Source organism: Callorhinus ursinus, unplaced genomic scaffold (genome assembly GCF_003265705.2).
Source record: "Callorhinus ursinus isolate GAN/ISIS: 27379988/994484 unplaced genomic scaffold, GSC_fseal_2.0 scaffold5, whole genome shotgun sequence".
NCBI classification, from domain to species: Eukaryota; Metazoa; Chordata; class Mammalia; order Carnivora; family Otariidae; genus Callorhinus; species Callorhinus ursinus.
Genome location: NW_027397067.1, coordinates 10,964,790 through 10,986,810, shown reverse-complemented (window position 1 = coordinate 10,986,810; position 22,021 = coordinate 10,964,790). Strand labels below are relative to the sequence as shown.

General features: G+C 39.5%; 2 protein-coding genes across 6 annotated transcripts in view; one reads left to right on the top strand and one right to left on the bottom strand.

Moving 5' to 3' along the window:
- The window catches only part of NSMAF (neutral sphingomyelinase activation associated factor), a 70,725-nt gene that overhangs the window by 47,623 nt on the left and 1,081 nt on the right, over positions 1–22,021 (top strand). For 2 of the 3 annotated variants that reach the window (XM_073892788.1, XM_025870617.2), the window contains 8 exons: positions 610–677; positions 1,442–1,509; positions 1,937–2,060; positions 3,305–3,388; positions 4,503–4,653; positions 5,058–5,160; positions 5,303–5,412; positions 6,437–7,138. In XM_073892788.1, the coding sequence (XP_073748889.1) occupies positions 610–677; positions 1,442–1,509; positions 1,937–2,060; positions 3,305–3,388; positions 4,503–4,653; positions 5,058–5,160; positions 5,303–5,412; positions 6,437–6,531 (803 nt within the window). In that variant the 3' untranslated portion in view covers positions 6,532–7,138. Of the gene's footprint in view, positions 1–609; positions 678–1,441; positions 1,510–1,936; positions 2,061–3,304; positions 3,389–4,502; positions 4,654–5,057; positions 5,161–5,302; positions 5,413–6,436; positions 7,139–22,021 lie in introns of those variants that run through there. The other variant, XM_073892789.1, reaches the window with a different exon arrangement.
- The window catches only part of SDCBP (syndecan binding protein), a 35,749-nt gene continuing 21,512 nt past the window's right edge, over positions 7,785–22,021 (bottom strand). The window contains exons 3-9 of one of the 3 annotated variants that reach the window (XM_073892792.1): positions 20,902–20,980; positions 19,649–19,758; positions 13,771–13,932; positions 11,758–11,933; positions 10,828–10,999; positions 9,989–10,080; positions 7,785–8,936 (exon numbers count right to left, since the gene is read on the bottom strand). In XM_073892792.1, coding sequence (XP_073748893.1) covers positions 8,882–8,936; positions 9,989–10,080; positions 10,828–10,999; positions 11,758–11,933; positions 13,771–13,932; positions 19,649–19,758; positions 20,902–20,980 — 846 coding nt within the window. In that variant the 3' untranslated portion in view covers positions 7,785–8,881. Of the gene's footprint in view, positions 10,081–10,827; positions 11,000–11,757; positions 11,934–13,770; positions 13,933–19,648; positions 19,759–20,901; positions 20,981–22,021 lie in introns of all 3 variants that reach the window. The other 2 variants (XM_073892790.1, XM_073892791.1) reach the window with 2 other exon arrangements.

Below are 22,021 nucleotides of genomic sequence, written 5' to 3'. Positions count from 1 at the left end.
ACACTTTTTTAAGCTTCTGTTAGGCGAGGAAATTTTAATCCCTACTTTATTATTCTTTAGGAAGTCAGCGGTTGCTTCATAAATGCTAATTCAAGACAGGTGTATCACACCATAATTGGGCTATTTGTTAAAAAAAACATATATTTCCATGATTTTTGTTGTCTTTTATTTAAAATTGCTATTTTATTCCTCTTTAACTTTTTTTTTTAAAGATTTTCTTTATTTGAGAGAGCATGAGCAGGGGGGCGCGGGGGGACAGAGGCAGGGGGAGAAGCAGACTCCCCGCGGAGCAGGGAGCCTGATGCGGGGCTCAGTCCCAGGACCCTGGGATCATGACCTGAGCTGAAGGCAGATGCCTAACAACTGAGCCCCCCAGGCGCCCCTCCTCTTTAACTTTGAGCAGTGACTAGGCCTGCGCCGGGTTCAGTCATGCTGAGATGTGAGCAGTGTGCTGGGCCGGGACTGGGTACGCGTCGGTTTCCTTGTCGTGGGGTGACAGGTGACCAGATGGGGCCCCAGATCCTCTGGCCCCCACCTACCGCCCGCTCCAGCTTCCTGCTCTCTCTAGGAAATCTTTCTCATGTTTTTGCCTTCTCATCATTAAATCAGATTCCACCTTGAAGATGTTCTCCAAGGAATCCAAAATGCTACAAAGAAGTATATCGTTTTCAAATATGGTGAGTTCATTTTAATTTTAAACTAGTGGTATGATGGAAATTCATGTAGCAGTTTGTTTTATACACACACACGATGGCATTTCGTTTCTTCCCAAGCAACTGGGTTTATTCCTGTGAGGTGTCTACAGAATGCCTTGGTGACATTACTTCTAAATTCAGTTTAAAAATTTTTCAGGGTGCCTCTTTCTCAAAATACAGTGATTTTGTTTGGAGCCTAGAAAACTAGAAGTGCCACCCAGTAGAATTCCCCTTAATAAATCTTTCCTTCTCTGGAACTGTCAAACTAAACGTTGTCTGTGTTTTTTAAATAATGTGTGCATTTCTGAGTGGACAGGACCCCGAATACTAGAAAACCAATTCTTCCGAAAAAACACATTATTCATGTAAACCATCTGAAAGGTTTTGGAAGTTCTCCCCACTCGTGGAAGCCCGTAATCCAGAGAGGCTCAGCCCAGCTTCCCCTCACGATTTACCCATGTGAGGAGTTCCTCCAGCCCAGGGTCGTGAGGACCATCCAGAAACCCTCAGGCTAGATCCATGTGCCCTGGACATGCTTTGACTTTCTTTCTTACATATGGGAAGAAACTAAGCATCTGGAATTAGCCAGTTGAAAAAAAAAAACAAAAAACTTCCCAAATACCAGGAAGGCCAAAATAAATGGAATTTGAGCATTAATTTTGGGGGGAGCTTTACAAGATAGTTTTACCGTGTGAGGGATTTACTAATTATTGTAAATAATTAATGTCAAACCATTTGTATTTCAGGCTTTGTCATCTTGTTTACTTTTGCCAGGCGATGCCACTGTCATAAGTTCTTCATGGGATAATAATGTGTATGTATCTGAGCGTGCTCCTGGTGGAATTCCTCACGCGGCATAGCTGTCTTTGTGGGCAGAAGGCAGGAAAGGACAGGTCTTCTGTTGGCGGGACGCTGCGTTGTTTTCAGAGAGGAACGGATCTTAGATAAGGGTAGTCCTGGTGGCTTTGACTGTGATTATTTGAATCTAATAATTTCTCCCACCAGACTCTGTTTCTTCTCTCTCTAACCTGGGGTGAAAACACAAATGAGCCAGACCTAGAGATTTCTAGTTTCAAATTCAGATATTGAGTATTTTGGTTTAATAACATGAGAATAAGTACTCTGTAATTCTAGTGAGTCTTAGTACAGAATTAAACAACATAATACTCCTTGAATATGTGTTTAAGTCTCACAATTAGGCTGGGATGCTTTTTAATAGTTCTCATCCTCTTTTCTGTTAGCTATTTTTACTCCATAGCATTTGCAAGGCGCCAGGACACGTTAATGGGCCACGACGACGCCGTCAGTAAGATCTGTTGGCGTGACAACCGACTGTATTCCGCATCGTGGGACTCCACGGTGAAGGTCGGTAGAGAATTTCTAACCTCAAGTGTTTGGATACTGCAAGTATTGTAAACCGTTCGACGCCTGTTGTTAATGTGCTCGGTCATTTCGCTCTTTTTCACAAAGTGTGTCGCTGATCTGTAAAGATACTGAGCGCTGTCGCCTGTGGTTTTTCAACATGCGTACTTCTCAATAGGAAGTTTTCCCAGTTTTTGTACTGTGTGCTCACCTGGGGGTTGGAATGATGCAGAATTCATGAGACAGGGTTACGGAGAAATACAGGTGACCCTTGAACAACACAGGTCTGCACTGCGCAGGTCCACTTAGACATGGAGTTGTGTCAATAAATACATACAGTACTGTAAATTTATGATTTTCTTAACATTTTCTTTAGCTTACTTTATTAAGACTATGGTATATAGTACATGCAACACAAAATACATTAGTCAGCTGTTTATGTCACTTGTAAGACTTCCGGTCAACAGTAGGCTATTAGCACTGAAGTTTTGGGGAAGTCAAAGTTATACGTAGATTTTCAACTGCATGGAGTTGGGGGTCGGGGCCCTTCCTCCCCTCCCCCCGCATCGTTCAATAGCCAACTGTATACAGTAGCAGCCCCTCTTTATCTCACACAGTTGGAACTAGCAGAAAATGTCAAGTTAAAGTGGGGAATCATGAAAAGAGAATGCATTTTGTTTCAAGTTAGAATATGTAAATGCACTTTCATTCACCATTCTATTGATGTGGGGCCATCCTTGGCGTCTTCTTTGGGACCCTACACAACTGTCTTGCAATTACCACACCAGTATTCATCCTCAGTTTCCAATTTGTATTTATGTAAAAAGAAAGCAAGAACCTAAAATTGTTAGAATTCCTTCAAGAGTTTTTCAGGATTTCCCCCCATTCTTATAAATTTTCTTGCCTACACCAAAGTTGAGTAATTTTTTTGGTGACTTGCCTTTTTAGGTCTTCTCAAAACATTAATAGACACTACACTTTTGCACTCACGTTGCCTTAGTTCGCACAAACACCAAAGAATGCAACAGCAAGTGCTAAGGATAGAAACAGACACACAGGTGCCCCTGACACTCGGTGAGCACCCGTGGCGGGAACAAAAGCACGGGCGCCAGAAGCATTCACAGCTTTCTTTTGTTGGCAAGTACATTAACTGGCAGTGGTTGGTCCAGAGCATTTTTCTTGAATGTGTTAGAAATGCTTTCGTTCTAAATGTTTGCAAATACCTTCCGCAATATATTGCACCTTAGGTGTGGTCCGGTGTTGCTGCAGAAATGACATGCACCAGAAGACAGCGGTTTGACATGCTCGCTGAGCTGGAACACGATGTCAGTGTGAGTACTGGCGACAGCACTGCTCCAAAGCTGAGCCTGAGTCCAGGGGAGGGTGGGAGCGGTTGGTTTTAACCGTGTGGTTATTTTTTGTTTCATTTTATTTTGCTTACCGGAGGAGAGCATGTGCTCTCCATTCTTTTCTTTGACTCGACTCTTGGGGTTTCCAAGTCTGCCTTGTTTTTTTCCCCTCCAACTTGCCATTTCCCTGAGAATTACCTACCATCCATCAGACTTCCAAAATACCAGTTTCTGAGCATGACACTGAATATTTGGACACAAACTGTTCGGGGCATTGTCTTTCATGTTTTCTGACAGACAGTAGAAGGGACCGTCTGTCCAGTGTGCCACCCTCCCGACAGTCTGGGTGGCCCGCGCAGGCACACCCGAGCGGGGCCGAGCCACAGCCGGCACCTCGTTTTCGCCCGTGCCGGCCCCACTGGGTCCCCCGCCACATCTCCCACTAGAGCTGACAGGACTGCCTGCTGGTGCCTGATTCGCCTGGTCAACAAGACGAGCTGAGGTTGAGAAAAACATGCTAACTCCCAGGGCGCATGCAGACACAACCTTGAGAGCTCCCCGCCTTTTCCCAGCGCCCTCCAGTAATCATGGCTCAGCAGTGCTTCAGACCGTTTAGCACCGTGGTACGATTTAGAACTCATAGAGGCATCATTCGGAATCGTGCCAATTTCAGCCACCTGGGTGGCTCAGTCAGTTAAGCCTCCACCTCCTGGCTCAGGTCGTGATCTCATGGGTTGTGGGATCAAGCCCCAAGCCCAGCTCCACGCTCAGCGGGGAGTCTGCTTGAAAATTCTCTCCCTCTGCCCCTCCCCCCACTCACTCTCGCACACGCTCTCTAAACATTAATAAATCTTAAAAAAAAAATCCAGCATTACATTTACTCTACCAGTATTTCATTTTATTCACTAGCGTATGAAGAATTTCATTTTTATATAATTCAGTAGACGATGTTGAAACACATCTGCATTAGCCACATCAGTACACCGTGCTGCCGAGTTTAACCTTTATCGGGTCCCGGTCCCGACAGTGGAGTCAGCCTAGGGAAACCGCTAATGACCGAAATTCTAAGTGGAATACTTTGTGTTTTCTTCCTTAGGTAGATACAATTAGTTTAAATGCTGCAAGTACACTGTTGGTTTCAGGCACCAAAGAAGGCACAGTGACTATTTGGGACCTCACTACAGCCACTGTATTGCACCAGATCCCATGCCATTCAGGGACCGTATGTGATACTGCTTTTAGCCCAGGTAGTGTGATCCTTTTTAATACAGATGATAACTGGGGGAATCGGAATTATTACTTTAAAATAAACGAGAATGTAAAAAGGAAAACAGTCTGCCAATAAAAGAGTTGCCTGTATCTGAGGCTGCCTCATGGCACAGTATGGTATCCTCGTGCCATTTGCACCCACAGAAAAGCTGTAGTGGACACTGTTCTTCATTTGTCCGCTCACCAGAGAAATTAAGTTGTAAGATGCAAATGAACTCACACCAAAGGGTCACTGGCCCAGTGTCTTAGAAGCATTGCAAGGAGAGGAGAATCCTCGGTTCAATACAAGTAGCTCGAGGAGCATGAAAGTGAACGTTATGCCAGAGATAAAATGTCAGAATAACCTACAACCAACTTCTGAAGCAGTTTCACCTCGTTACAGACAGTCGTCACGTCCTCAGCGCGGGGGAAGATGGCTGTCTAAACGTCATAGATGTGCAGACAGGAATGCTCATCTCTTCTATGACTTCAGACGAGCCCCAGAGGTATATTTTTTGAGTTACTAGTAGGGAAAGACATGTACCAGCAAGTTCAGGATCCTGTCGTTTGGGCTTCCTTTGGCCAGGGTAACACAGCCCCTCCTTCATGAGGACTGATCAGATGATTATTTCTAAATCATGCTTGCAGATGCTTTATCTGGGATGGAAATTCTGTTTTATCTGGAAGTCAGTCTGGTGAGCTGCTCGTTTGGGACCTGCTCGGAGGAAAAATCAGTGAGAGAATACAGGGCCATACAGGTAAGCAGTTAATGCAGTTGACTTCACCTTTCTTCCTAAAATGCTGAACTCAAACCTGCTTTTCCCATCAGGAAACATACTCTTCCCAGACAGAAAACGCACCATTTCCCTCCACACTGTCAATGTTCCCCTCCAGCATCTTGGTGGGCCAGGTGATCTGCATCTCTTGGGTCCTTCGGGACTGAGATTGATGTTAACAGACATTTGGCTCCAAAAAGGAAGTTTGCACATTAATACTTTCATGTGGAGAATTAAAAACCATAGTGAAAGCTGGAATCATTGTTTTAAAAATACATGCACATAGTTTTAAAGAAACCCCAAAACAACACAAAAATAATGAATTACAATGAAAATGATCCTCCCACCACTGACCCCACCCCACCCCCGCTGTTCTCCTCCCTGGACTCTTTCGTCTGTGTCCTGGAGGTGTGCCCTCTTATGATTGGGAGGGTAGGTTGTAGGCATATTAACTATTCTGCCCTTTTTTTTTTTCCACTTAGTATCTCGTGAACATTCACTGTATTTGCTTACATTTGCATGGTTGCCTCCTGATCATCTGGAAGATTTATGGTTTTTAATTCTTCTAGTATCTATGGTTATAATTACCTATTTATTTTACACTGTGACCAGTAACTGCCCCCTCCATTCCCTTCCCTCTGTCGCTCAGTTATATGGTTATTTCTTAACATTATAAAGTGATCTGTTTAGGTCATCCTCAACTTACTGGCTTTAAAGTAACATTTGACTCCTTTCAGCAGAAATGGAATTAGCCAACTTCCACCAGTTCCCTACCTTCTCTCATCCGTGTCCTGACCACTAGCTGTAGGAATAGCTGTTTGCATCCCGTTATTCTAGCTTTACATTTAAGTGGTTTTATTCCTCACAAGTTCCTTGTACTAAGCAGTTGAATATTTACTTTATACTGCAATTACAGGATGAGAGAAGACAACATGGTACTTGAGAGTACCTTTTGGGGGACCCCCTGGTCAACTTACTACCTAACCACCAGGTCTCTTTCTCCTAGGTGCTGTAACATGTATATGGATGAACGAACAGTGTAGCAGTATCATCACGGGAGGGGAAGACAGACAAATTATGTTCTGGAAATTGCAGTATTAAGTGCCTTTTCCTCTCTTGAATGTTAAATTGAACTCAGTGTATTTTTAAACCAGACTTTTAAATGAACTGGTGAATGTGCAATGATAGTAATGAGAAGTTTTACCACGAGACATTTGTGGTTTTAAACTTCCTAAATCATGGCGACTTCATTGAAAGCCATTAGTTGCCGTCCTCTAAGGCATACAAAGATATGGCAGTGTTAAGGAAAAAACATTACATTTGTAAGGCAGATGGTCATCCCAGTATGCTGATGGTCAGAAGGCAGGTTCGGGTGGCAAAGTAGGTAAGAGATACTAAACTGAGATGGGAAAACTTTCAGAAAACACTGAACAATTTTGAATTTTCCAAGAAAACGTGCAGTATTCTCTACTACTTCTGAGTCACTCTATTTTGTCTTCCTAACCTACAGAAATGCTGCCCATTGGGTTTGGGGGTATGTGTTTTCTTGGAGTGGTTACTTTGTATAACCTACTGTCCTCAGATTCTAAGAACCTGGGGAAGATTAGCAATTCTTGTAACAGTAAGTTTACTGTGTATAGGAACAGTTTATTTCATTATAGCTATCAAATGCTCTTTTCTACATTAAAAATATTTTTCTGTAATGAAAGTTTTCATTTTATTTAAATGATTACCAAGACTAGTACCTTTTAAGAACTTCAACTATTGATCCTGTTAGAAAACCACACTTAGTGATGTGAATCTCATTCATTCTTACATTTTTGGAACCATCCTTAGACCCAAATGTAGGTAACAAGGTAGGTAAAACCGGGAAACATTGTTCGGTTTGCTTTTCCAAATTTCAACAAGGTAAGCTGTAAAGCCACACTACTGACTTCCTTTTATATTATGACAATGTTTTTAAAGACGGGGGCGGGGGGGTTATCTTGTAGGCTATATGACATGGGGTAAAAACAACCCAGGGTAACAGTTTTCAAAGTCAGTTTTAAGCAACTTGGTCTCGGGTGTTGCAGGGAGCATCCGTGGCCTCCGTTTGAGTTCCTGTTGCTCATCCTGAAGTGTGCAGGGCAGATGGGCCATCTGCGGTTCACAGGTGGAAGCACTCTTCCCGACACGCCTACTCTCTCGGCACAGAGGGCTTTTCTCAGGGCCTCTGGGTGCCCGCTTACTTACTCCTCTGGGAGACAACTGCCGCAGGCCCAAGGTGTGAACTTCACCTGCCTGCTCTAAGTCATGAGCAAGTTTGGTGAAAGGCACGGACAGTTTCCAAATGATGCAACAGACTAAAAGTCCACTTTATTTATACATATTTAATTAAGATGGAATAGGCATAAACCAAAAAGAAAAAAAAATCAGGATAAAGTGTCACTGCCATTTTGTTTGCAGGGAGGGGTCAGGAAATGGAATTACCTGGGAAACATCCTAAGACTATCCCAAAGTAGCTAGATTACAGAATGTAAATGACAAAATTAGGTATTATTCCACTTAATCTACAAATGAATAAAGGGAGTCAAAAGTTTATCCTATTTAGTATAAGAATTTTTACCTTTAATATATACTGATTCATTTCTCAGAAAGTAATTCCGGTAACTTTTAGAAGAAAGAAATTTCCATTACACAATTGACTAGAAAATCTCAAATGCAACTAAGCAGCTATGCTATAGTTCAGTATGTACCATTAAATTGTTCTGGGCCAGTGTACATTTCAGTTTAACATAGAACTGCATTTTGGGTTTTAGAAAGGCAGCAATAGTTATATTTTGGCTTTTATTCTAGATGCTTAACAGTTAAGGCGACAGTTGAAGCATATTAAGTAAAGGCAGTTAAAATTAAACGATGATCAACACAATCTCTTGCAACCTACATACACTGTATAATGCTTACGTGGAATGAAACCAGTGTACGTGATTCGTGTTTTATAGGCGCGCACGCGCACACACACACAAACCATCAAAAGCAGTCATTCTACATGTAGTATGGTAACACATTAAAAACCCAATTATACCACAGAACTAAAGTAATATGAACAGCAGTACTTGATGTAAGATAAAGGTGACTGGTTCTAACACAGAGCTAAGCCTGTATCAGTCATTCTAATCATAATGGCTTGTAAAAGCATCGGGTTTCTAGTAGAGAAACTACCCTATGAAAATCAGTAAATCTCTCCAGAGTTTCACATCTGTAAAACCAGGATAAGGCTACAATGATCTTGAAGTGTGAACAAGATATCCAATCAAAACAGTAAGATTCCCAGCCATAATGTAAGATAGAAAGGTCTTCATGCAGCATATGCTCTCTGGCTCCTAGAAAGCTTCATGTGCATAATATAAAGTTAAGTTGCCCAAGAAGTAAACTGGAGAAGTTTGGTGAAGTTTCCATTGTGCCATGACTTTCAAACCTCAGGAATGGTGTGATCCATCAGGCTTTTCATAATGCTTGGTGCCATCCTACAAGAGAGTCACTTTATTAAATAGTGCGGTTTGGGTTTCTTTTTTCAAAAAGGGCTATGCTAATCCAAGAAAACGCCCATTCAAACTTAGCACTTGTTAGCATCAAGTGGGCCTGGCGGGGAGAGGGAAGGTCTTTTTTTTTTTTTTTTTTTTAATGAGTTCAGGAGTCTCGGGAATCTAGTTATTTGCAAATATACCCAGTGTGAAATGCCATCTGTACCTTGGCTAGAGATACAAGTTAAGTCCTTGTATATTAAAGCTGATGACTAAAAACAAGGAAAATGGCAACACTGTTATGAACTGGGAGGAAAATGGAAAGGGGGAACCTATCACCGGTTTACGAGAACTCGAGAACAAGTAGTCTTGACTGTAACAGTTCCCTTTTTTTTCTACCCAGAAACTGAAAAATTTTATTAAGGTATTATGTTTTTAACCTCTTAAATCTTATTTCCACAGGCAAGACAGATTCTGAAAGAAGGATCTAAGTTGGCTTGGCAAAAACAGCTATGATAGAAGCCAGGATTTTAAAAGTTCTAGGGAAGGTAAAAACACTTGCTCCCCCTACTCAGCTGTCCAATCCTCATTTCCTGCGGCCCATCCTAGCACCACACCCCACACCCCTACACACCTCTACCTGCCTCCTCAGATGCTCTTAGAACAAAAACCATTACTCCTAACATCCCATAGGCAAGAATTCTCCATCATGAACCATCAGAATAGATTTCTTAGAAGCAGAGGAGCTTGTAGGCAGAGTGCAACTGCAGTCAATTTTACTGAAAGCTGAAATGAAAGCCTGCCCACTTCTGCTCATATACCTCTTTTCAACTAGAAAATGTCAACATTTCGGAAGTGTATGGTGAATTTGATTCAGTACTTGGGAAGTTGTGAGGGATTGTCCTTACCTACCAATTCCTCTAAATAAGTAACTTCAGATTCCTAGATAAATACATCATCCTTAGGTAAAAGAACCAAAGATTTGGGACTTAATATAAGCACTGTACTTTAACTCAGAGGGCCGTAAGCCTCAAGTTGAAGTACTGTCTACTTACCGTTTGATAATATGTTCAAAGATAAAAGCAGGCATGATTGTAATAGTAACTGCAGTCTCAGATGTTGACAGTATGTCTGCAATTTGAGAATCCTGTTGAAAACAGGTAATGAAAATTAATACTAAGGCTTTATTTCATAAATATGAAACTATGTTATTCTTGGTAAATATGTATGTCCTCTTACGTTTTACTAAGACCTCTAAAAATCTGACCCTTGATATTTGTAATTTTTTCCAGTTTCTCTTACCAAGTTTAATTCTATAGAATCACAATTTTATAGATGGAAGCAAAATTGCCGAGTAAATATTTTAGCCAAAAAATCAACCTGTCATTATTTAAGATGAAATAATTTTCCTCATATACAGTACTACCCTCAGTTAACGGTACATTCTTAACCAAGTTTATGAAATGAACAGGTCTTAATGAAACCCTTTATACCTTAAAATAGCCATATTTAGGAATCTGCAGAGGAAAAAACCAAGGTACTAAGAGAAACTACTACTCATTTCCTACCATTCCTAAGTTGAAAAAGCTGAGCAATCATTCATTCAGAATGTCATCAAAATCTTCAATGCCCATGTCTCCACAGAATTCTAGTTCAAGGGACTGCTGAGATCATAGACTCAAGCCCTTTGCTATAGGAATGTTAATTCCAAATAGCCCAAGTAATTCCTTTGGCCTGAGAGCACAGCCAGAGCCCAGATCCCACATCACCCATCTCCCCACTGAGTTTCTATTTATTTTGGAGGTCAATGTGAAAATACAACCAAAACAAGACAAATGGAAAAGACATCTGCTAAAATAAAACTGCAGCACAAGACATGAGTTCTATTCCTTACCTTCAGCCCAATGACATTCTGCCCGTTGACTTCACAGATGTTATGTTCTGTGAGAAGACCATTTCTGGCTGCAGAACTATCTTTCACTATGGATGTTATCTTTCCATTTTTAAAGATAAAGCCAACATGTCCAGTACTATCCTTATGCATGGTAACTGTCCGTTCAAAGGGCCTGTAAACATAATGGATTAAATTTTTTATTCTTCCTACTGGTCCTAGTTACTCTTTGAAAGTTTCCTTAGATATAAAGTAAATTTGGTGTTCATCTATGAAATGTTTACTAAAAATACCTACCATGTGTGAGAAACTGGAAACAAGGTTAGATAAAACTATGAGAAGAGTAAAAATCCAAAAGCTAACTGTAACAATGTGATACAGGTTCATCCACCCATAACACTTATTAAGGGGCAAGAAAAAATAGACGCCCTTATTTCATGTGCCTAAATGTTTAGGTTATAAACTGACAGCTAAATAAAATATTCTGTCTTCCCACCTGACAACTATAGAGTCATAACCACCCAAAAAGGCCACATTTGGTTTTTAGAACTCCTGCTCCACTTGGAGTTCTGCAGGGACCCTGGCACTGTGTCCATCCTATGCTGGATGTCTAAGCAGCAAACTGGGAAGTGAGGCCAGAGATGCCATACGGCTTACTTTTCCAACATTCATTTTTTTATAATCTAGAGAGACAGGAAAGTAACATCTTAGAGGATAAATTTCATAAGCTTTGAAATAAGATGCATACAAAACCAGAATGCTATTAAAAAGAAAACTAAGAAGAATCTGCAACACACAAAATTGCCAGAGTATAAGGCTGATCAATAACGTGATAATCTTCTGCAACATAGTATTTTATCCACAGACTCTTAAAAGCCCAAGAAAATGGAAAACTAGTCTTAAATTTCCATCTGAACTGGACAGTCAACTTACCTGTCACGAACAGTCATAGTAATCTTCTCTCCAAAAGCCTGTTTGAGCACCTTGTGTGCTTTATCAGAGCTCCAGCCTGCACAGTTTTCCCCATTGATCTGGAGTACCTGGTCCCCAAATCTCAGACCAACCAATGAGGCTGGAGAATTTGCCTGGACCAGCTGAACAAATATACCCTAGAGAATAATAAAATAACTTTGGTCATTCACCACTGTTATGATTTAAAAATGCTGGAAAAGTAGGAACCAACTGTTCAGGTTAGGAATCTACCCTACTAAAAAAAAAAGCGAGGGAGACAGAGAAACTACATGAATATTATGTCATTACTCCCAAAAAGGAAACTGAAAATTTTATCAAGGCAATGAGATCTCACTAGTAATTTCTACCTCAAATCATGACCCACCACCCACCTGACCAACCTCAATCATCCCCTTCGTCTTGGAATAAAAAGTCTAAGGAAAATAAAGTAGGGTTTCCATAATAAATGTAAGCTCCTATGAGTCTGGTAGAATACAAAATAGGTACTGGCACATGGTTTTTGTTAACAGGGAAAGCAAGTCGACTGTTAGAAATTTCATGATTTTAGTTTTAAAAATGATAGTTTAGTGTAAGGTCCTAACTCTCCTTACAGCTGAAGGACTCCTTAACCCATCTGCTAAATTATAGATAAATAAGATTAGGGTTTATTTAACATCCTAAAGAGGTGGGTACATTTAATACCACTCCAGTTCTTAGAAGGAGTCCACTATGAAATTCAGAAAACTCAAGTTCAGTTGATAAAGAACTAAACCCACATGGATATTTTTATTTCTATAAACTCCCAATCTCAGATGTTGGAGAAAATGTAAACAAGTATAAAAGAAGAGTAAAGTTGATAAAATATGAAAGCATCAAAAAAATAGATGAAAGCATCTACAAAGTTGGACCCCTTCTATCCTCTTAGGCCGGGTCAGACATAACTTCTGTCCTGTGTCTTACAGTTTACTTTAGGGCAATACTGGAAACTAGATGGCACCCTGTAAAATGGTCAGAGCAATGAGTTTTGGCCAAATGGAGAAATCCACTGCAGGGATAACTGCATTGGAGATAGGGGCCTATGAAGAGTGTCTTGTCTTTTGAGAGAGGAAGGAGCAGAGAAGGAAATCCTGGCAGATGGGTAGCGTGTACTATTCAAAAGGAAGGGAGAGCAGAGAAGTCAGGGCTTCCGGAAGAAGCATGCTGATATGTCCCGAATAAGTTATGTGTGTACAGTCATTGATGCCCTCAGCCCTCTGGGTAGGCAGCCAGGGTTGGGGCTTCCTGCCAAGATCAGACCTAGCCATTTACCACAGCGTGGGACACTCATTATCATTTTCTTTGTGAAAAAGTTGGGGACACTGAACTAACAAGACTTAAGACTTATAATAAGGAATCCAAGAAGTAATGCCTAAAACCACATATCGGGATAAAGACTCAGCATGTCTTTAACAATCCTAAATACCTCCTCAGAGAGTAACACTGTTTAATTTCCAGTAATTATAAAGGTAAAGGAATGGCTGCCCTAATTAGAAAATCACTTTTACTCAAAAAATGACCTATTAAATTCAAAATGAAGGGTGGAAATAATAAACCTGCAAACCCACTTCACAAGTTAAATGATCATTATTTAATTTAAAAATACACACCACAAAGGCCACCAATTCTCACTGGTCAGTCTCTTAACATCACATATGATGCCCTATTTGAATGCCATAATTTTATTTGTATAAACTATGTTATAATATATGAAGACCAGTGAACTTTATTCCAGAAAGAAGACTCAAAGAAAAAAAAAATTCATTTAAGGTAATGAAGTACCAACTCTGCCTCTTCAGAATAAGGCATCTCCAAGTGGAAAAATTTAAGTTAGCAGATTTAAAATGATTTTGATTATAAATGCAATCTTATAATTAAAACACTGTAAATTATTCTAATAGTGATCACTTAATATCTCAAGCTATTTGGACAAACTGAAATAGAATTAAAAATACTTACATTATCTATTGATTTAAGCCTGAGCCCAATTTTTCCATCTTGATCCTTACACAAAATGACTTCACGAATCCCTTGCTTAATTTCTGCTCTACGAATTCCAACATCATTACCAGTTACAGGTGCCACCATATAGTTCATACTGGAAGGTCTTGTTACCAACTGCTAATAAAAACACACACGATGTGTCAATACTTAGAAACATTCTCCATGAAAAAAAAAATTATAATAATTAACTTGAATATACTCAGTTGTGGTTTCCCAAAAAGTAATTTGCATACTGTTTCCTTAGATAAAGTTTGATTTATGCAAAAGGACCCTAGTTTTTATTTACCAATTATTAAGGAAATTTATCACCTCCAATAGAGTTAATGACTTACCTTCTGAATTCACTGGTATTTGTTTCATGTATACTTTGGCTTGTCTCCACTCAAATGTATTATCCTCAAGCTTAAAGGTCATATCATACTTCTGAAACTCACACAACATTTTCCAGAGGGTTCTTTTATATGTGATCTGATCTTTATTAGCCATCTGCTGACCCTTTCAGCGTTTCTATAAGAGGGGACACCTTCTTACCTCACAGTGCCACTGTGAGAATTAAAACTGCATGTTTACATGAGAGCTGGCACACACACAAGACAGGATAATATATTTCTCGTTCTCTATAATGAACATTTATGCATTAACCAACTGTATATGCACAAACCAGACTGACCAAGAACAGCTATACAAGGGAAGCTTGGCAGGTACCGTGTTTCTAGTTTTTCAATTTTCTCAAGTTTTCTTCACCAAAACTGGTTTCTTATTTTAAGTGAACCCTTTTCTCAACCAAAGACAGTGAGGTTAATCAAAGGCTGCTTCTTTGCAATCTGTCAAAAAAACCCTCTGACCTACCTAACAACTGTGATGCTGCTAAGAACTCAGAGCAGCAACAATAGGGAAAGAAGAATCTCAACTACAAAATCACCACAGATGGCCAATTTTTTGTTCAGAATTCATGGTAACTATGATAGCATATTCTAAAGCTGATAGTTTAACAAGAGTAATGTACACACACAATTACACTAGAAATCAGAATGCAGTGCCAGAAAATATTACTTGTGAGATTACCAAGGTTCAAAAGAGAAATGACTACAGCTATAAGAGACACAGGAAAATCAGGTAAGGGGATAAAACAAAAAACTTAAGCAAATAAATTACTTAGTTTAGCTGGAATACAGAACAAAGGGTTGAGGGCGCTTTGGAGTGAGTTTTACTTTTGGAAAATATTTTTTCCAGCAATATTTTTAAGTACTTGACTTACTAGGTGTTCTTACTTATTATGACCAACACCACATTGACCACTGTCCCCTTCCCCCATTGTAAGTAAGCAACCATTTCTGGCGAGGGCTACTATAATAACCTTCTAGATCACCTTCCTGATTCTCTACAGAGCAAGCACAGAAATCTTTTAAAAAAAAAAAAAAAAAGGGAAAAGAAATCCTATTAGACCACTCCCACAACTCTGATCCCAAGCCTTTACACCATGGTTTACAAGGCCACAGAGCACCTGGTCCCCACCACCCCTCCATCCAAAGCCATCTGCTGCCCTGTCCTGCCTTGCTTCCTCTGCTCATCACACAAGTCTTGTCTCTCAAGTCCACTAAGTTCATTTCTGCCTGAAAGCCTTCAAGTTCTGTCTATACTGTACGGACTGTTCTCCCACTGGGTATTCACATGCCTTACCCTCATTTCACTTAGTTCTCTACTCATATGTCAACCCCTCAGAATATATATGCCTACTCTATCAAAATACAGCCCTAGCACTTTATTCACTTACTCTTCTTCCATTTGGCTCATGTCATAAGCACTGGTTTATTTGTCTACAATGTGAGCTTCACTAGTCTGTCATGGGGAAGGGGGCATTGCTGTGGTTCACTATTGTATCTACTGCACCTGGCACAGTGCCTGGAATGTGTGCGTTCTTAAGCTACTGATTCTCATCTCTACTCATTTAAGATGCCAGTGGGAGACAACACACTGAAAGGTGTTCTACCTTAAAGGATACAATATATGCTTTGAATGAGCAACGAAATACATGATGCGGTTTCTTCCAAGGCCCAAATAAAAGGTCTGGAAACCAAGGTGTGGCCATGGGAATGGTTCCTCTCACTGCTATATCTAAACACACACAGAACTTTTGTATCCTGTTCCCACATCTTGAGCTCAACGGTGTGAAGGTCTTATTTAGGAGGGAGGAATGCCTCCACTGGGGAACACAACAATGTTCCCCTGAATCAGATCACCACCTGACTGCAGTTTCGGACTTCATATGCCGCTGAAACAAAAGCAAGAAGAGATCACAGAAGTGGCTAGTGTGATTAATCCTAGTTACCGAGAAGAAATTGGGTTGCTGCTAGATAATGGCATCTAGACTATGTTTGGAATCCAAGAGGTCCTCTGAGGTGCCTTTTAGGTCCTCCATGTCCAATAGTAAAATTAATAAAAAAACAAACAAACAAAAAGACTTCTGCTTGTAGTCAAATGGAGCCAGGCTTACCCTCCTGCCATAAATAACTAAAAATTAGGAAAAATAGGAGGCAACAATTTTTGAACACTGGGCATTAGGTAATGTAGGGCGGCAATCCCTGACAGAAAGGAAACATGTGAGGTGAGCTCCTTCGTCACCTGGCTTTCTACCCAGACTACTATCTACTACGCAGAAGTACAAATCCCAAGCAAAGCACTGTGCTCTTGTAAGTTAAGGAGACAAAAATCAGGAAGGCTGAAGCAGCTAGTAAAACAGCAAGAATTTTCAGGGCTGAGTCACAAAGAGGATGGAGCTACACAGAGAAAAAGCTCCAGAAATCTATATACAGGTCTCCTTGAACCGTTTGCTAAATACTAATCTCAGTATCTGTGAGGTAAAGCTCCAGAGGCCAGGCAAAGTACATGAAGGAAGCTGTAAGCTGAGCCTTCCTGCAGATCACACAGGGTTGGGAGACATCCCAGGTCCTACCAGCAAAAGTGGTGTGCTCACCTAGGGCCTTCAGCAGAGAACCCGAGGGGACATACATCGTGAGTAATGGGGCTACGATAACCCTACAATAAAGGCTGCTTCAGACTTACCCTAACAACGTGTAAAATCAAGCCTCGGAAGGACCAAGCTGATGCATATGTAACTTAATTGCCTGCCAGAACAAGGGCTGACACTTTTTAAAGAAGACAGACATAATCCAGCACCTAAAAATGTAAAATTCACAATGTCTTGTTCTGATTTAAAAAAAAAAAATAGGTGGGATGTGAACAAGCAGGAAAACGTAATCTATAATCAGGAGAAAAATCAGTTAATAGATATTCAGAAATAATAGATGAGAATATTAGCAAACTGGGATTTTAAAATAGCTACTATAAATTTGCTCAGTATGCTCAAGGACTTAAAGCCAGATGGAACATCTAACGAAGAAAAATACGGTATGCAAAATGAAAATTCACTAGATGGAAATAGTTAATAAAAATCTCCAGCAACAAAATAAAAATGAAAGAAAAAGCAAGATTCTTAAGGAGATTCTGACACTTCAAAATGGTTTAGGTCACTCCAGTAGATATTAAGAAAAGACCAACTCAAGGGCAAACGGGGTATAGAATGTGTAGTAGACAAAGGGAGTCATAACACTAACTACAGCTTCATGATCAGTCACCAAAATAAGAATCGCAGTAGCCATGACTACCTTCTTTGATTTACCTGTAAATTTTCCGTAAATATAACAATCCTTTTGTTCCTCCATACCTTAAATACATGATTTTTTTTTTTTTAAGATTTTATTTATCTGACAGAGACACAACGAGAGAGGGAACACAAACAGGAGGAGTGGGGGAGGGAGAAGCAGGCTTCCCACAGAGCAGCAAACCCGATGAGGAGCTCCATCCCAGGACCCTGGGATTTTGACCAGAGCCAAAGGCAGACCCTTAACGACTGAGCCACCCAGGCGCCCCAACATGAATTTTTTATAGCAATGAACTTTATACTTTTGTCTTTACATCAAAAATATTCAGCTGAGGGCGCCTGGGTGGCTCAGTTGGTTAAGCGACTGCCTTTGGCTCAGGTCATGATCCTGGAGTCCCGGGATCGAGTCCCACATCGGGCTCCCTGCTCAGCAGGGAGTCTGCTTCTCCCTCTGACCCTCTTCCCTCTCGTGCTCTCTCTCATTCTCTCTCTCTCTCAAATAAATAAAATCTTTAAAAAAAAAATATTCAGCTGAGAATGTGAATACTAAGGGGTAATTAATATTGCACAGTAACTGATACCACAGGCCGCTACCCAGAGATGACTATGATAACTGGCACTGCCCCATCTTGGGGTAAGGGTAGGAGTACCTCATTATATCAGAGGTAATTTGCTTGGTTTTGTACACCCCTGGATTAAAAATTACTTTTGTATTTCTAAAAGGTTAGCAAACCAAAAAAAACAAGAATAATACGCGACAGAAACCATGTGTGGCCAGCAAATCTTAAAGTGCTTACCATAGAGTCCCCCTTAACAGAAAGTGGGCTGAACCTCAATTTTACCAAGAACTGCATCTTTTAAAGGGAAACTATGCACTTATTGCTGTCATTCGAAGTTAAAAACTGTGTGGATATACAAGAGTTTTCAAAGGAGTAGGCATTAATGGGTATTAAGCTACTGTTTGTCAGCTCCAAACCCACCTAGACTATACGTGGCGATGATGGAGCTTGAACTGTGCAAATTACATATTCCTCTGTCAGCAGATTTCTGGTTAGCATCCACCACAGGAGGCTGGAAGGCCGGAGGAGGACAAATGCCTTATTCCTTCCTCTTTGTTTCCAGCTATCAGCTCTGCCTGGGCCTCGCCCTTAACCCTGGTGGAAGCAGTTGATTCCATTCTCCAGCTTTTACTGCCACCCTCCCAGAATCAGCCTTGCTTGCAACCTCTCAGACGTGTTAGTACTGACAGCAGTGTCTGCTCCTCCAAGGTGTGTTGAGGCCCAGTTCCAAGGGGCCCTTCCCCCAAGCTTCTAGGTTCTGAAAACTCCAACTCTTCCTGTGTCACTCCAGTCCTAGAAGGAGCAGCAACCTTCTGCAATTACATCTGTTCCATGCCTGCGTTTTTCAATTCTTCAACCTTTCTGCCTAATTCCTTATTTCTGTTGACATAGCAGTCTAACCAAATGGGCCCTGTTTTCAATAAATATTTGATAAATAAATGCCAGGTACTGTATTAAGCACTGGGGTTATGGCAACAAGATAGCTATCGACCCTGTCCTTCATAATTTAACCGTAATTATAAGTACTATAAAGTGCTATGGCCTTGCAGCAAGGACCTTAATAAGAAGCTACAAGACACATTATATTTGAAAGCCTAGAATTTGGGGTCTTTTATAGGAAGCTTTAGACTTCCGAATGTTAAAAGATTATGACCAAAAGAAATGAGAGACCTGTACTTCAGAAAGATTAACCTAGCAGCAGCTTAGTACTGTTTGATACAAGAAATTACTAGAGAAAATTTAAGAGATGACTGTGATAATCTAGGCTGGAAGTACAGAAACCCTGAAAAGGGTTACAGTAGGACTGGAATGGATAAAGTGAATACAAGAAACATGGGGAGGACAGAATCACTAGGTCTTAGTAATGACTAAATACAGAAGACTAAGGAGAATGAACTAGTCAAAGGCATCTGGATCTTTAACTCCTAATAAATTAGACAAGCAATAAAAGGCTAGATCATTTAAGAAGTGATATCCAGAAGTCAGTCTAAAATTAGAGAAGAGAGGTCAACGCTAAAGTTATAAATCTGTGAGTTGGCCATGAAGAGGAGAGCTTTTGTCTATGTCTAAAATATGATTTTTTTCAATTCAAAATTAAGTACAGTATACGTACCCCCTGAACTGATGCTCCAGGGACCAAGGCCATATTTGCACGGATTTCTTCTTCATTTAAACTCAGGCCCATGTACTGGGAGAGCTCCGGATACAATTTAGGATAGAGATCTAACATGAATGAATGAATAAAAAAAATTAGAATATTTAAAATGAAAACTGCTGTTATTATGGGCTTCTACTTGTGTTAAAAAAATTAGGTGTATTTTATAAAATCTAGAATGAATCTAAATTAGCAATTTGGAAAATCATCTCCTTATCTCTATAATGATAATTAGAAATGGTAAATATAGAAAAAGTTTAAACAGTCTAGAAATAATTTTTCCAAATAAACTATCTTGCCTTTCTTTTTTCTTAAAATAAACCTATTTGATTAGGAATTTCATAAGCATACCATTGATTCTCCACCTCAGAACTGACTAAAATGTTTATTGTCAAACCAGCTACTTTACAACTCATTTAATAAACACTGCTATGCAATGATTCTTCTGAACTACAATAAAAAAAAAAATCGAAGCTTATAAAAGTGTATTTAGTATCTTACCATTTAAAAAAAAAGTTAAACCACCTTCCAATAAAATCTTAGAAACAATATATTTAAATATTAACAGTACTTAACTTAGTAGCAGAGTTAGGTACTATTTCCAAATGTTCTTTTTTATATGATTTGTGACTTCAAATGAATTTTCTAAAAGAATGTTACCAATAGTTGTGTCTGGCTACAAAAACCTACTTAATACTCTTTTTATCTTAAGTCATATTATTTAGGGGCACTGTCCTAAATCCCTATAAACTTAGAAGGAAAAGGAACCAAAGAGAAGTATATGGAGACCTAATAAAGATTTCAGAATTTGGGAAGTTCCCCCAAAAGGAGGTGGTTGGAAATTTCAAACCCCACCCTCACCCCACAAAGATGGAGGACAGTTCAGAAGTTCAAGAGCAGTAGCATGCGGCACAGTTCACATACACATTTTCTTCATAAATCAATCAGTCATAAGTTAGGGATTTATGAGGGTTGAGATTTAACTTAATTCACTTAATTTTGACTAAGTTATAAAACCTATCTTCATATTCATAGTTCACTTTCTTGATTAAAGGGTTTTTTTTGAAGTAAACATTTTTTCTTACTATGACTAGAACTTTAACAACATATTTTACACTGCAGATTAAAAAAATCTTGGATTCCCTATTTCAGTAAAAGAAGACTTAAACATATTTCAGTTCAAGAAGAATGAACCCAAAGTATAAACCTACTTCCATCTTGAGAGATGGGGGCAGAAGCTTCAGACAAAATTGCTGGGTTGGCAGGGTTTGCAGAAAAGGCAGTTTGAGCCTGAAAAAGAAAAGAAGAAAATTCTAACAATGCTATATATACCCTTACTTAAAATTCTTATATAATTTACAAGTTAAATTTAGTACTTCCAAAAAGGAACTAAAACACTGAAGTCTTATTCAATAAAGTTTAATTTTGGGGTGCCTGGGTGGCTCAGTTGGTTGAGCATCTGACTCCTGATTTCAGCTCAGGTCATATCTCAGGGTCTGAGATCAAGCCCTGCATCTGCTCCAGGCTCAGGGCAGAGTCTGCTTGAGGTTCTCTTTCTCCCTCTTCCTCTGCTTCTTCCCCCACTGCTTGCACTCGTTCTTTCTCTAAAAGAAATAAAATCTTTTTAAAAAAATTTAAATAGTTTAATTTTAAACACTTCAACATGTTTTTCAAAGAAAATCTCCAAATCTAAAACACATTTCATATTCTAAATATTTTAACACTATGGATATAAAATTTGACTACCATATGGCCAATATTTCACAGTGCTGTTGCAAATTAATAAATCAGTATTTTCAAAATGCATTATAAAATGCATGGCTACACATTTTACATTTTCATTCTTTCTTTTTTTTTTACTAACTAGCCTAATGATATTTTATTTGCATAAGGAAAAAGCTCACCATATTCATACGTCACATATCAAAAAAACCCTAAAAATTTAAATACTAAGTTGCTAATATTTTGCCATTCTGGCATATCCTACTGAAATAATCTTCATTTTAGCAACTATAAGAAGGTGATAACACTATATTAATTACAAAAAAAAACTACAAAATATCACTGCCATAAAAGATGATTAAAATAATGTAATAGTAACTTTTAAACAAACTTGTCAAAATCGTTTTGCAATGTATCTCTTTATCAAAATGCTACTCATGTTCAAGTGTGCCAGGAACTCTTCTCAGGCTGCCTTCATAGCCCATGACACATTAAGTATTCCAAGACGAAATCCTTTTTCTTATACAGATAGATCTGACTTTCTAAAACAGCCATGTATCATTTAGAGACAAGATTGGTTGTATGGCCAATCTCTAATATCACTTTTTA